The sequence below is a fragment of the Thunnus maccoyii genome, chromosome 16 (assembly GCF_910596095.1).
Source record: "Thunnus maccoyii chromosome 16, fThuMac1.1, whole genome shotgun sequence".
Lineage (NCBI taxonomy): Eukaryota > Metazoa > Chordata > Actinopteri > Scombriformes > Scombridae > Thunnus > Thunnus maccoyii.
Window position 1 is genome coordinate 21,478,220 of NC_056548.1, and position 15,018 is coordinate 21,493,237.

Consider the following 15,018-nt stretch of genomic DNA (forward strand, 5'->3'; position numbering starts at 1 on the left):
CATTATGAGACTCCAGTTGACTGTAGTCAAAAACAGAAGTAGTCTGCTCTGCATGTCGAGATTTAACCTAAAATAAAAATAGAAATTGTAGTGTAACATCAACCTGTTAGCTTTGGTCAAACCCAGCCTGTAAGACAAAAAGTTCAGTTCACCCTCTCCACTCACAACAACAAATGATGAAAATGCAGTGCAATAAATCACACATTTTGAATTCTGATACCCTTTAATGAGACAAGCTGAGGAATCACCTTCTTCTCAGATATAGCAGATATAAGCCTCACCATATCCATTCTTCTCTGCTGCGCTTCGTTGGAACTCTAATCAAGTCCATCTCTTACCCGGTAGAATTTGCTGAGCAAATACCCCTGAAAATGTCCAAATCCATATGTAGTCAATTTTTAATGGAGCAAGGAGTTAAATCGACACTTCCATCAGTCTGTGAGGCAGATTCCATCAGTTCATTAGATTCCTGGTGGTGTTTTGGTGTCTTTAGTAGAAGAAGTGTGAATGCACAGAGTACCAGAAACAACCCTTTTCTCTGTCAGATAATTAGCAAAGCAGTTAACAGTGTTAAAGATACTATTCGCTGTTACGTACAAAACTTACACCAAGGTGTCACATTTAATTAGAAGAAAAATTGATATTGATGTATAAATAGTTTAACAAACACAACATAAGATTCCATTCGTGCTATCCAGGATGTTTATCCTGGTACAGACAGCCATAAGATGATCACATCTGTGGTCCAAACATCCAAACATAATAATACTAGTAGTCATCTTCTTTAACGAACAATATCCTACAGTGTACAACCAGACTTTGTTGGTGATACTTCCAACAGAGAATCATGAATGTTTCATGCTTAGCTGTTACACAGAATCAGTCATCATCATCATTACTTTGCTGTTTCATGTGTCTTTTGGTGCAACAGTTAGTTGGGATAACAAAAACCCATGTCTTGGTGCTACAGCGTTGTACTTGCACCAGCTTCTTTGGCCTTCTCCCTCCTGTTTAAACTCAGCTGGCTCTCTGCCAACGTTGGATCAGTCCTCCGGTACTGGGACCTGGGTGGGGCGATGTTATTGAGTTCATGCTGCTCAGCAAACAGGACCCTCTGGTTATCATATCTGACCTTTAACACTTTGGCGATGCGCTTGCCGATGAGATATATCATCTCACAAATACACATAAAGATGCACAACGTGCTGGATACAACCATGAACAGCATGAAGATCTTTTTCTCTGTTGGACGACTAATGAAGCAATCAACGGTGTTGGGGCATGGGGCCAGTGAACACTTAGATAACCTAAAAGAAAAGAGTAGACCATATTAAAGCTAAAATTCATAGAATAGGTGGTAGTTAGGGTGCTTTTCCTCAATTTTTATGTTTTTCTGTAATGCTAAAGAAGATTAAAACACCATATTTTCACGTGAAAAGTAGTAAGTAACCAGCATTACCTTGGCAGATCATATCCGTGGTATATCCGATACAGAATATAGAGAAATGATATGTCGAATCCAGCTTTGAAGACCAAACTAAGCAGATAAGTCCACCACAGTCCCCCTCTCTTCTTGCCAGGGTTGGCATACAGGTGAGAGCCTTGGTGTTGCTCCACATATTTCCTGTCCTTCCCTTCGCGGTATTTAACGTGAGCCATCACCATCAGAGACGGGCAGGTGACGAAGATCAGCTGCAGTGCCCACAGGCGGATATGGGAGATGGGGAAGATGTGGTCGTAGCAGACATTGGTACAGCCAGGCTGGAAACAAAGTTAATACATATATTTTCTATAATGGCAGCAGTGTGTCAGGTGGATTAAATGGGTGGATAGCAGAGGTTGCATTCATGACAGAGATACAAAAAAACAAAAAGAGGCAACACAATATCTGATGCTATCTGTTGTGAGATGATAAATACAAAACAATAGTGCCACTTTGCTGTCACAGGATTGTGATTAAGATCTTAATGCCTCTATATGCCGTGAAAAGAATAAAATATCTGAACCTGCAGCATTTTCTAGGGGATTGTTTAATTAACATAAATCTTAAAAAAGCAGGTACATTCAATAGCAGAAGTCCCAAAAAATTAAATATTTTATCCAGTTTTTAATGGATTTCGCTTTTGATGAAGATTGCCATTTAGTTCATTTATGTTTAAGACTACTAAGAAGTCAGGTCAGTCCTTTAGTAAGGCTACCTGCACTAAATACCTGACCTTTAAACCCAACCAGATGACAGAAAGAGCAGTTGCATGTTCAACGGGCTGCATCTAAATTTTCATGTCATCAGTTTATCCAGTGAACTCAATCAAACTTGAAAGCGCAGTGTCAGCATAGGTAGATATCCTCTCTATCTTACCTGTTTGGTATTACACACAAAGTCTTTGTTCTCGTCACCCCAGACCCTCTGCGCTGCCACCACAAACACCAGCACACGGAACACGAACACCATGGACAGCCAGATCCTCCCGAATGCGGTGGAGTATTTATTGACTCCACTCAACAGACTCTCTAGCCCCGACCAGTTCATCCCTGCTGCCGCACTGGCCTGGGTGATAGACCCAAGTTCACCCTGTCGGAGAGCACGAGAAAGAAAGAAGAGTTATGTTTCTACATCTTTATAAGGAGATAAAAACAGATCATAGCAGAATTACTAGTGTGAAGCTCGTTATATATATTGCTTCCAAATGGTCAAATATGGTTAAGGCTTAGCCACACCTGCTGATTTAACATTAGCACTCATTTCAGACATACCAGCTGCACCCTGAGCTTTGCTTGCGTGGACTTGCATGAAGTCATTCTTACCAACTACAAAGCTAATCTCCCAGTTCACATTCACAAACATAGTTTCTCCTGTCATCTGTCTGTAGGTTTTTGTCGAGTGTCCTGTTGCAACACAGCAAATTGAATTGAAGCCCGCTGACTTTGTTTAATGCATCATATGTTGCTATTCAGACTTATTAATATTATCTGGCTCCACGCTAATGAAAGTCCTTGCTTCAGTAGCCTCAATAAGATGTGCACAGGCCAGAAAAGATAAAGTCATTTTATGCTCAGGGTGGGAAATTAATTTCTTTGTCTGTTGACTGTAGTGGATATAAAATGAGTTCCATCTATTTTTTAGTTTGTCTGTGACTTGTATGGATATATAAATATGGACAAAATAATATATAGAGCTTCTATCACATGTAATAGCTTACTCATATCTCTAGAATTTAGTTTGACCACCACGCATTTGTGAGCTTATCCTGTGTCCATCACTTTTGAAAGGGTTGGTTCACCCAAATAACAAAAAAAAAAAGACCTTTTCTGACTTATCTCTGTGGTATCTGACTATGCCTCTACCACTTCCTAAAACAGAGACCCATAAACACATTGTAACCTGATACATGAGGAAGTATTCTACTTCTCACCCACTTATACTGGGCAGCTTGACATTTCCTGTTAAACGTGTTTTGGTTATGTGGAATAGATAAGTATATTGACGCAATTCTTTGGTAAAAAAGGCTGCTGAGATTGTTCAGTTAGAATAGTGGAACTTTAATAAAGGTGTGTATTAAACTGTTACAAAGCAAATTTACCAGTGTTGTCCCACTGTTACAAAACGTAAAATGAATTGTGAAAGTGGCAAATTTTCATCCAGAAATGAATTTAGTAATGGTTGATCAATTTCTTTTACATGTAAGTGCTTCTGTAATTGGCATTGTATTGGTATCACATGACAAATGCAGAAGCTTTTGTTGTAGCTGGCCGTCATCATGTTTACATTTATTTACCTGGAGATAAGGTTTGCAATGATTGTAATGAAGTTTCACTTCTGCTCATATAAGGTCAGTTCCACTTTAATTCCACCATAAACAAAGATACTTGTTTGAAGCTGAACCTGCTACCTGCGGTCTTTATTTATCACTTCTATTGACTGTCCACTCAGCTGCTTCGTGTGCGTTCACAGCAAGTATCACTTCTGTTTTTGCTTGACTGCAGCTGCTGAATGAACACAATGGAAGTCTGTGAAGGTAATGAGGTCCATGAATGAAAAAGCTAAATGCAATCAGTTCTTAACTTTAATCATAAACTCCCTGTCACATTATGTTACCTAGATACTGGGTTGTGTGTGTGTTTAACAAATGCAAACAGAATCTAATGTACGCAATAAGTGCACAGTGTTGTATTGAACTATCAAGTGTTTCCATATGTACAGGTTGGTATTGTACAGCTAGAAAATATTCTGTCCGTTTCTGTATCATAAGTTTAATTTCTTTGGAGGTTGACATAAATCTCTTATACAGTAGAAGCCATATAATTAGTATTAAACTGATGGAGCTTATGAGAGAGAAGAGAAAAAGAAACCAAAAGAGTAAAAAAAAAGATTTATGCTTTTCTGAATCCCTGCATTCTTTTTTTACTCAGAATGATCATACGTAAAATCATAAACTACCCCGCTGGTTCTTATTTTCCCACTACATTACTGGTGACAAGGAAAAGTAAAATCCATATGGGATCTATAACAGCATCCTTAGGCCTGCGTGGTTTCTGGCACAGTTGAGGATCACTGACTGTTTAGAAAAGAGTAAAATATTTAGATTTCAGGAAACAGGAGTGACTCAGTGCTGAAGAGTATTCTGTATTAACACTTAAAAATCTGGATTAACTCCACAGCCACTTTTCATCGTTTTACTGGCTAAATAGGCTTTTAGCAGCACCAGCAAGGCTTCTGACCAGATGCTTTGACTCCCAGAACCTTTCAGATTCTACATTAATATATGTGTTTTTTTTAACTTTCATCAGGCAGCAAGTGTTTCAAAATATCAAACTTTCAGCTGAAAATGACCTGTGTTGAATATGCGGAACATTACTATGAAATAAACTTCTTTACTTTACATCAGTGGCAGCGTAGGAACGTTTTACTTTCGAGTGGGTTACACTCCACAACATTCCTGTCTGAGTGTTGAATCTACAGGCATTGTTCTTATTGTTGTTTTATACTTGCTGCTTAATATCTGGCCATGCTGGAAGTTCATGTTTTTAGTCAATAGTAAAAGTTACTCCCATTATTACTGTATCGCAGGTTTTTACATGACACATTATCAGTTTTGTCACTTGTTTCATTCATCCTGCCACATTTATACATTTTTACTATGGACATAACCAAAGAAATGAGAGGAAAATAGAAAGGGGGGGGGGGGGGGGGGGGGGGTACCTGCAGTACTCTGTTAATTTGACTGTTTCACTCCATCTATTTCCATGACCCATTTACTCCAGTTTCTTCAAAATTTCTAATGGGATGGTACCTAATACAGTAATGGACAGTTGGAACGGCTTCTTTAAATAAAAAATGTTTGTGACTTTTTTCCTGAACTGCCCCCCAAAACTTTTTCAACACTGGGCAGAGGTAAAAGTTGTGTGCACCAGCTTTCTGTTCCACATATTCAGCACTTCCTGATAATCTGTATTTTCATATGATTCTTGGTGTTACGAGAAGCCTCGTGTTAATTTTAATTTTCCAGGCGAATCTTTCCAATGTTGTCTTGAAAATTCTTTTACATGCTTCTTTCCAGTCGTCTTCCAAAATTGTTATTGCTTCGTTTCCCATTTCTCTCTGGTGTTGTCAACACCTGCCTTTGTTTCCTGTAGGATTTTATACGGTTTTGAGATTTTATGTTTTCACTCTTTCGATTTTTGTTTAGAAATTACAGTAACTCATACCTTCTCTGACACTGTTCTTCTCTCTGCTGTTTCATGAGATAGCTCCTTATTCGTAAATATTTAAAGAAATTATTTTTACCTATATCAAATTTAGTCGCTAATGTTTCAAAAGAGTTAATTATATTATTTGTAATCATCTGTGAATACACTTGTAATCTCTTTCCTGCCCATTCTTCTAGTAATTTATCCTTTTTTAAAAAAAAAAAAAGTTACTGTCATTGTGTCTTTTTAGATGGAGTTAACCTGGTTTTCCTGTTTATTGGCATAAATAACAAGTAGTATCCACCTTGTTTTAGGAGTAAATAAGGAAAAATACATTACTGTAACTTTCTGCTGTGAGCATGTTTAACATTTAAACACACCACAGGCTACGGTCTTTTGTTTACTGTTGAGTCAGAACTACAGTGAAATTCATGAAAAACTAAGTAAAAGAATCTTACCTTGTACTGAAAGCTTGGTCAACACCAAAACCCCAATATCTGAAAACCAGCAGGAGAAGATCAATCAGTCGAGTTAAATGTTGTGAAATTTTGTATTAACTATTTAGCTCCTTTCTCTCTGTCTCTTTCTCTTTGTGCCTGCCTCTCCTTCTCTCCTCAGAAAGTTACCAAACCAGATTCAGCAGTCGCTACGTCATCACATGCACACACACATATACACACACATCTACGTGCCCTGTCTTGTCAGTTTGCGAGATACTGGGAGACTCCACTCCCTACAAGCCATGTAACCTAACACCTTATGAATAGGTAAAGAAGCAGACACATACCCTGTACTGCACCGGGAAATAAAACATCCATCCATGCCAGCTGATGTGTGTGTGTGTGTTTGTGTGTCTAGGAGAGAGAGGGAGAGAGAGAGAGAGAGAGAGAGAGACAGAGAGAGAGAGAGAGAGAGAGAGCCACACCCTCTAAGTTGTTACACAGGTCCAAGAGGCCTGGCTGTAAGGAGTAAGACAAGTAAAGTTTTTACAGTGAGAATTGTGCTTTAAAATGAAATAAAAAAGAAATTAAATAAACTTTAAATAAATTAATATTGAATAGTTTTAGTGGGTTGTAGCGGCAGTTTATTAAAAAAAACAACTGAAAGAATAACAAAAAATCAGTAATAAGTATTAAGTCACAACTTGTGCAAGATGTGGTAAGGTGAACATAAGACGAAATGAATGAAAACTTATGATAGGCTGTGAATATATAATATATAATAATATATAAACGATAAACATAAATGATATCTAACAAATAAGAACACCTGAAAATATGAAGAGTACATTTACAACACATGCAAGCTTCTGTTTGATTGCTTTTGTATTGTTTTGCTTGTTTCTGTATGTTTATGGTTAAAGAACTTGTGATTTCAGCAGGTCAGTTGTCAGAGGTCCAGGTTACTGGACGAGGCACAACTTGTGCTTCTAACAATTCAAAACTTCAATTTATTGCAAATCTTTACATTATTCCTGGCAAATAATTCTTCATTCCTAAAATGAGATAAAAAAAAAAAAAAAAAGAATCTTGAGATTTTTTCTAAGGGATGTAAAAAGTTCTGAAAACAAAAAAAAACTATAAAATGCATGAGATATTTGTCTGGCAAGGATTTTAACTATATATATATAAATATTACAGGATAGTCAATTAAAATCCTCTTAAACCGCAATAGAAATAGATTTCTGTGGCCCTTTTTGTTTTTTTCTTTGTTGCTCTCTATAACTGATTTTTATTTATTGTGTTTAGTTTTTTTCACTCTTACATAAAGTCTCATCATACTTGTCTCATACTTACCTGTTGCAATAAACAGAAAGAAAACTACTTCATACACTGCTGTGAGAAACATGAACCACATCCGTTAAGATGTAAATATAGGGAGGTTGGCTGCACACCTCATTCCCAGACATTCAGACAGAAAACACATCACCGTTTCTTGTATGATTTTAATAGCTCCAAAAAAGTGGGTGTTTCAAAATGAAAGTAACTTTTCCAAACATGTATGAAATATTCACTTTATCACTCAGTGCAGCCTGGTGGATTTACTTTGCTGTCTGCAAAACAGTAGATGGCAGCAATTACCATCGTCCTGACAGTTGAACTGCTGCTGCTTAGACTTACATCATACAAGATAATGAATAAATATGTCTGAAAAGGTTGGGATTGTCAGTGATGCTTGATAAAAGACATTTGGAGGGCAAAACGTCAACACAGGATGCTCAAGAGTGATGTGTTGAAATGTGAAGCTGAGGTGGAAGTGACTTAAATCTACATTCTTTCTAATGGTCCACAGGGGGCGACTCCACTGGCTTCAAAAAGGAAGACAGCTACATGCATGAATACACACCAACCCCCTCACTCAGTCACCTTGTCAAAGCAACATACATGACAGGCATGCGTTGTAACATACATGATAGAGCAGCATGATTTCTGTCAGAGACCGTCCGTTCAATACCGGAAATGTCTTCAAAGTAAAAGGTTCAGTGCAAAGAATCTTTTAATCCCTTGTATTTTGAAAACCGCTCGAAGGAAGTTGTAGCGTTTATTGTGGCTAACTCGACACCTCTGTTCAACATGTCTCCTTTTCAGCTCTGCCATTAGAAGCTACTGGATTTTTTGTATACTACTGCGTTTTGTAAGTAGTTATTTTAGTCGTACATGTTTAACATCGATGTAGTAACTGTTACTAATGTGTAACTGACGCTATGTGGGCTGACGACGCTGCTATCCTCACTGTCATTCGGCTGAAAACTGGTGACTGCCTAAAGCCTGGAAGTGTTAGCTTGCCATTTATCCACGGTTGTTGACCTGGTTTTTCGTGACCTGGCTGACGGAGCCTCTAATGACTTAAGGCGCCGTTTATTAGTCTAGTGAGGTTTTCGATCTTACACTGGGTATGCCATAGTATGTGTTGTATTCAACCTGAAAATAAGCAACGAGTAACGTTGAGCTAGCTGACAGTTGGGCATTTAAACGTCAGAACACCGTCTAACTAACTTACGTTAAGAGCGTAGCGAGATGTTTCTGAACGTACAGGCATCAAATGATTAGTTAACCTATTAACGTTAATCATCTAACCTACGTACCGCCGTAGCTTATTACGGTCAGCAATTAACGTCAGAGATATAAAACGAGATTACCTGTTATCTTTGATTCAGTTTAGCAAGCAGGACACCGCTTTGAAATGTGCCGTTATTTTAGTGTAGACATACGCAGAATAACTGATTTAACTTACTGATATTTATGGGTAGCATAGGTCATTTTAGTGACACTAGTTACCTGATATTTAACGGGAATATTTAAGGTAAAATGCTATCATGAAATGTTTTTACACACAGGTAGCTCAAGTGTTAACACAGGATGCTATTAACGTTGTGTAGCTGAGCAGTATTAACATGTCTTCTTGAATGCAGCAGGTTAGCAGCAAGCTAGCGGGCCGTTGTCAGCCAGGACCCAGAAAAGCAGCATCATCATCAATGGTGTGTCTACATCCCGGAGCCGTCACATTTTCCTGTGTCCGCTCAATGAACCATCTCCTCAGCTCACATCACAGTGAGTATTTTTACACAGTAACATCTCTTAATACAGTTTAAATCATCCGCAGCCACACGCCATTGCACTCGTTACTCTTGTCTCTCTCTCACTCTCTCTCTCTCTCTATCTGTCTCTCTCAGGCTGCACATGTATGGCGTTTGCGAGGCTTGGAGGGGAGTTTTGCCAAGCCCAGCACCTGCTGCTTATTGTGGACAAGTGAACAGGAGACACCAGCTAGGCGCAAACACTGCCATTCACACACACAGGTGCGTAGCATTAAGCAAATGATGTCTTTACAGAGGGATATTATGAGGATGTTCTGTGTTCACCATGTGTATAAAGGTAAAACGAATTAGCAAGAAGTAATGGGATACGCAGATTCAAGAGCATGTCCATATACAATAAATTAAGATGATTGTGTTGTTAGAGTGTTATTTAAAATTGGTTAATAGATAAAATATCTTTACATGTAAAACAGTTTATTCAGAACAGGTCTGCTGACAATTTTTTTTTTTTTACAAAATAAGCAAAATCTGGTATATCTGATCATAAAGTGATGAAGAAACTATTGATTGTCTCCTCTCAGGTCCTTACTGCCATCCTGTTCAACCCATATGAAGACAAGCCAATCTTCAGTCTGTCACCTGTCCTGGGGAGTAGGGGAGGATTTGGTTTTATCCCAGGAGTCTCTGCTTCCTCTCTGCTCTTCCCCTTTCCTGCTTTTCCTTTCTTCTTCTACTCTGACTTGCACAAGTCTTCTCTGAATGGGCTAACAGATTTGAAAGAAAAGAAGTACAGATATTTTTTTTCTGTCTTCATTTTTTTTCCTTCTTCAGGACTTTGGGTGTATTCTTTCCAGTCTCCTTGACCCCCAATCTGCTACATTTTCGTTGTTTTTTTAACCAAGCCAATTTTAGTTTTTTCTTAATTGCCAAGAAAAGATTTTTTTCCCCCCAGTTTCTTCCCCAAGGAATTTGTTTTGTCTTTTTTTAGTCAGACTACTTTTGTGTCACCAGAGTAATATACTTTTACATTCTTTGCCCATATATGATACTGATGCATTAGTTAGTAGTTTTCAATTTTATAACCTAACATATTTATCTTTTTGTGAAAACATTTTTTTTTTTGCTTTTTTTAGTTCAAACAATCAGAGAACCTTTACTTTGACATATTTGAAGATCTTGTCTGTTACTCCATTCTTTGAAGCACAGTACCTTCGCTGATCCTTCTTTCTTTCTTAACAAACTCTTGTGGGTCTAAAAATGAACCGACCAGCTCCAGTGGAGATCTCTTATGACTGTCTGAGATTCCTCATCACGCACAACCCTACCAATGCACAACTGGGAAGGTTCATAGAGGTAGCACAATTTTTAATGATTCATTTCCTTCATGTATTTTCTTTCACTTACAGAGGAAGCAAAAGCAGCACGTTGTGTTAAAATGTTTGTGTTTTGATGTGTAGGATCTGAAGGCATTTGGTGTTAACACCCTGGTGAGAGTGTGTGCTGCTACGTATGACAAGACACCAGTGGAACAAGAAGGCATACAAGTCCTGGTGAGTGACAGAGAAAACTGCAATCTGTGAATCATGACTCACACCGCTAAGACTTGGCCTTAGATGACATCTCAGTCATTAAAAGATTCTCTTTCCAGGATTGGCCGTTCGACGACGGCTCCGCACCCCCAGATCAGGTGGTTGACGATTGGCTGAACCTGCTGCAGACAAAGTTTAGAGACGAGCCTGGCTGCTGTGTGGCTGTGCACTGTGTTGCTGGATTAGGACGGTTAGTACGCAGTAGACACAGGATTCACCGTATTACGCTGAATGTGGATGTGCTGCCAAGTTAAATTAACAGTCACCAAAGTCAACTTTTGTTTTAAAGTTATTCTTTTCAGATGCCGTGATATATGCTGTTGTTTAAGCCTCGAGGGTTTAAACCTGTGCTACTAGATTTTCAAAAATGGTACAATACCAGTGGGGCTGCAGCTAACGGTTATTTTCATTATCGATTAATCTGTTGATTGTTTTCTTGATTAACTGGTTAGTTGTTTGGTCTATGAAATGGTTAAAAATGTCCATCACAGTTTCCCAAAGCCCAAGATGCAACCTAAAATGTCTTTGTTTGTCCTGACCAACCCAAATATATTCAGTTTACTATCATAGAGGACTAAAGAAACCAGAAGATAATCACATGTAAGAAGCCGGAACCAGAGAATAATTTTTTTCTTTAAAAAATTACTTAAAACAATCAGTCAATTACTGAAATAGTTGGCGATTAATTTTCTGTCCATCTACTGATCGTTACAGCTCTAAATACCAGATACTGTCATTCCACTTTGAACACCAGTTACATGATTCTCTGTTAAATTTAGCATCAATTTGATAAAGAGGAAAGCTGAGCCAGAAGGCAGCAGCACCCGTGTGCAAGTACTAAAATGCGTGCTTGATTGTGTGTCCAGAGCTCCTGTGTTGGTGGCCCTGGCTCTGATTGAGTGTGGGATGGAGTATGAAGATGCTGTTCACTTCATAAGACTGTGAGTACTAAACTCTCTTCTTCTCCCTTTTACTCTATCGTAGTTCCAACTGCACAGTGTTTCCCACGTGACACGTTCAGTCCAATCCCTCAATCGCTCACGCATATTTAATTCTCTTTGCAAACCGTTGTTTCTTGTTCTGAACATCATGTCTCTTTCATGTTGTCAGGAAGCGGCGCGGAGCGTTCAACTCCAAGCAGCTGCTTTACCTGGAAAACTACAAACCGAAGCTTTGTTTGCGCTCCAAAGATGCAAACGGACAGAGCTGCTCCATACAGTAGGAATCAACAAGCACCCTCACATCTTCACCGCAACTTCATAGGAGACTTTTCATCTTTTGATTTTTAAATGAAACGCTGATGTGCAGGTAAATAATTTTGATAAAATGAAAGCTCATAAAATCTATTTAAAGCACTTAATGTTATTCTAGAAATTGGACACCGTAACACATTTCTGAAAATCTGAAAACACAGCTTGTGAGTAGGTTTCACTGTGGATTGATCTGTAACATGGTGGTGTTAATTTCTGATTCCGCATCCAAAACGATCCTAAACAAGTGTCGGTGTTAGAGGGTTTTCTTCAGCTCCGTGTTCTATAACCTCACATTGTCTTTTCATTGATATGTAGCAAAAATACACACACACACACACACGTTAAAGGGAAACCCCCACAGTCAGACCAAATTAATTTAATGTCACAATCACTGTGAAATCAAGCTTGTTTAGCTGTAAAAGTTAAAACTATTTATTCCAAAGGTTATTTTCTCAATTTACTGTCACAGGTGCAACTGCAAAAAACGTCAGCAGCTTTGTTCTGATTTGCAGTTTTGACATTGGGATCAGACATAATAAAATCTATGTTTAGGGTAGATTTCAAATTCTTTTGTTTTGCCAACAGTTGATCATTCCTGTGATGTTAAACCGGTCTGCAGCTTGATATTTGTTGTTAGCTACAACACTAGAAATGCTGAACACATAGTTGGTGGTTTCTCCTCACTGACCAAATCAATGTCCTGCAGCCAGAGTGTGGTGCAGATTATAAACAACTCAGACAATATTTTAAAAAATGTGTTTTAAGAAATAATAAAAAAAACAAATGTACTCAGTTTGATGCAAATGTGAAATATGCTTTATACCACAGTCTACCTACCTGCTGTTTGTTCCTAGCCAGAGTCAAAGGTACACAGTCTTGCTTCTCTAGAACAAACTCGTGTTGGCTGTCAATGTTTCACACTGTCCTTCCTTCATAATGTCACAAAGGCAAGAAGGCCAACATGTTTAAGATCAGTTGGTGAATGTATTCATGAAGGAACACTTGAATATTTTTGCTAGATTGTCCTATTAGCTGTTAAAGGTTAAGAATCACAAGCAAAATAATCAGTATGTCTTTAGTTTATCGGTCCCGATGCTTCCATAGACTCTATTTCAGACTACATAATGTTGAGCTATAATCAACATATTGTGTTTGAGTGATAGCATACACTAATGTATGTGATATCAGTCTTTCTGCTGAAGAAGCCGTGTGGTAATCTGCGCTGTAAGAGTCCAGATTGTGCTGCTGAACGATGGTCGGCTCAATGCAAACACATGAGCGCGCTATTAAAGATGGTAAAAATACAAACATGTAAATCATTTTTGATGACCAAGTCGTCCTGACTGAAATGTAAAATAACTAATGGGACAATATACCAAATATTATCTGTGTTCCTATTACAGCAGCATCAATGGATCAGGACTGTGGAGCCAACATACCACAGTTCTGTTCAATCTCTGGCTCTGTACCTACTAGCTAGCTGTCTGGTCAGCCGCCGTGTTTGTAAGATGCTGTTGGTCTTTGTGATGTTATTTTTCTGTATTATTTCCCCCTCCTGTATCCTTTATCTATTTGTTGTTCTTATTTATTTATTGATTCCACTGTGTTTCTTTGTGAGATGTCTGTCTGCTGGGGAGAAAAGTTATTAGTGTCTTCTTGAAAATTAAAGTGTTTAGTACTGTAACTTTTTTTGTGTATCTGTCCATTTTGTGAGTTTTCACACTTCATTTGAACTCGGTGATAATAATGAAAAGCCTGGACCTTTATATATCTACGACATTGTAAATAATAGTAAATCCATCTTAACAAACTTCCATCCTGCTTCTACAGCAGTTCCAGATCTCAGTGATAATGTGTCAGTAATGTTGCAGCTACCCAACGTGAAGCTGAGCCTGACCTGCCCTCGGTAAACTCTGCGTCTGTGTGTGTGTATGTGTGTGACAGAGAGAGATAGATAGGTTGCCTCTGGCTGTGGTGATGCTGTGTGAATGTGCGTGTGGCCGTCGAGGTGGAATAACAGCATCACATGGAGCCAATGGATGATTCAAGGTTGATTGGTTTTATTGACTGACCTGACTAACACACACACACACACGCACAGGAACTAAACCTTGAACAAAAGAGCCATAGTAGATGAATACATACATTAAACCTCCATGAACTGGGTTAGACACTCAATTCTGAAACATGTTACTAACAGAACTTCACATGAAGTCTTAGCGTGTGTTTTCAAGGCAGTATTTGAACAGTTTGCGAGGAATTCAAAAGTAGGAAGTACACCTCATTTGTGAGCCTTTTTAAAAATAACAGGGTTCTAGGAGTCGTTGCAGTTTTATATAGCCAACTGAGACTAACAAAACAACCTCTAATACAGCTTTTTTGTGTATATAATCTAAAAGAACAACTGAGCAGGTGTAAATACACAGTAATAAAGTGATAAATGAAAATTGGCAACAGAAACTTCTTGTAACTGGTCGTGGCAAACAGTCACCTACATGTCTGCCAAAAATACCAGCCTGTACAGTTTAGTTTGATGACACCAGTGACTGTAATGCCAGACTTAAAATGAAGGTAAAACAGCTTTGCACCGACCACCAGCATTTATACAGAGATTAAAATAAAGTATTCACACCTCTAAACTACTGTTTACCCAGCAGTCAGTGCTGAGAGGTCAAGTTCAAAATCTGCAGTGTTGGCTGCTCCAGTGGACAGCAGAGGGCGTTGATGTCCTGCCAGACATCATTATCTAGTCATCTAGTCACTCACCCTGAAGTTCACATTATAAAAAGAAACACTTTCACACTCCTGCAACTATTTCCTAAGGACTGAATCTATTTCTACTCACCAGGCTGAACATATCACAACATGAACTCTGACACGAGACCTGTTAGAAGGACACTACACAGATTTTACCAGTGAATATTGTATAATTTTACAGTATGTAAAATAT

The 15,018-nt window shown here is 38.4% G+C and overlaps 2 protein-coding genes across 7 annotated transcripts; one reads left to right on the forward strand and one right to left on the reverse strand.

The window, feature by feature from the left end:
- Positions 1 to 197: 197 nt before the first annotated feature.
- Positions 198 to 8,869, reverse strand: gjb9a (gap junction protein beta 9a). 2 transcript variants are annotated; one of them, XM_042388470.1, is made up of 5 exons: positions 8,828 to 8,869; positions 6,147 to 6,185; positions 2,360 to 2,572; positions 1,460 to 1,761; positions 198 to 1,307 (listed from the first exon to the last, which is right to left on the reverse strand). In XM_042388470.1, the coding sequence occupies exons 3-5, from the start codon at positions 2,528 to 2,530 to the stop codon at positions 965 to 967; spliced, it is 816 nt and encodes a 271-aa protein (XP_042244404.1). In that variant the 5' UTR covers positions 2,531 to 2,572; positions 6,147 to 6,185; positions 8,828 to 8,869; the 3' UTR covers positions 198 to 964. The 2 variants fall into 2 exon arrangements, with proteins under 2 accessions (XP_042244404.1, XP_042244403.1); XM_042388469.1 differs by lacking the exon at positions 8,828 to 8,869 and adding an exon at positions 6,476 to 6,544.
- LOC121880881 (protein tyrosine phosphatase type IVA 2-like) lies at positions 8,205 to 13,752 on the forward strand. Of its 5 annotated transcripts, none has more exons than XM_042388471.1 (8): positions 8,205 to 8,322; positions 9,101 to 9,239; positions 9,362 to 9,487; positions 9,808 to 10,579; positions 10,684 to 10,776; positions 10,875 to 11,005; positions 11,682 to 11,756; positions 11,926 to 13,752. In XM_042388471.1, the coding sequence occupies exons 4-8, from the start codon at positions 10,484 to 10,486 to the stop codon at positions 12,035 to 12,037; spliced, it is 507 nt and encodes a 168-aa protein (XP_042244405.1). In that variant the 5' UTR covers positions 8,205 to 8,322; positions 9,101 to 9,239; positions 9,362 to 9,487; positions 9,808 to 10,483; the 3' UTR covers positions 12,038 to 13,752. The 5 variants fall into 5 exon arrangements, with proteins under 5 accessions (XP_042244405.1, XP_042244406.1, XP_042244409.1 ...); XM_042388472.1 differs by having other exon boundaries at positions 9,104 to 9,239; XM_042388475.1 differs by lacking the exon at positions 8,205 to 8,322 and adding an exon at positions 8,407 to 8,581.
- Positions 13,753 to 15,018: the final 1,266 nt, after the last annotated feature.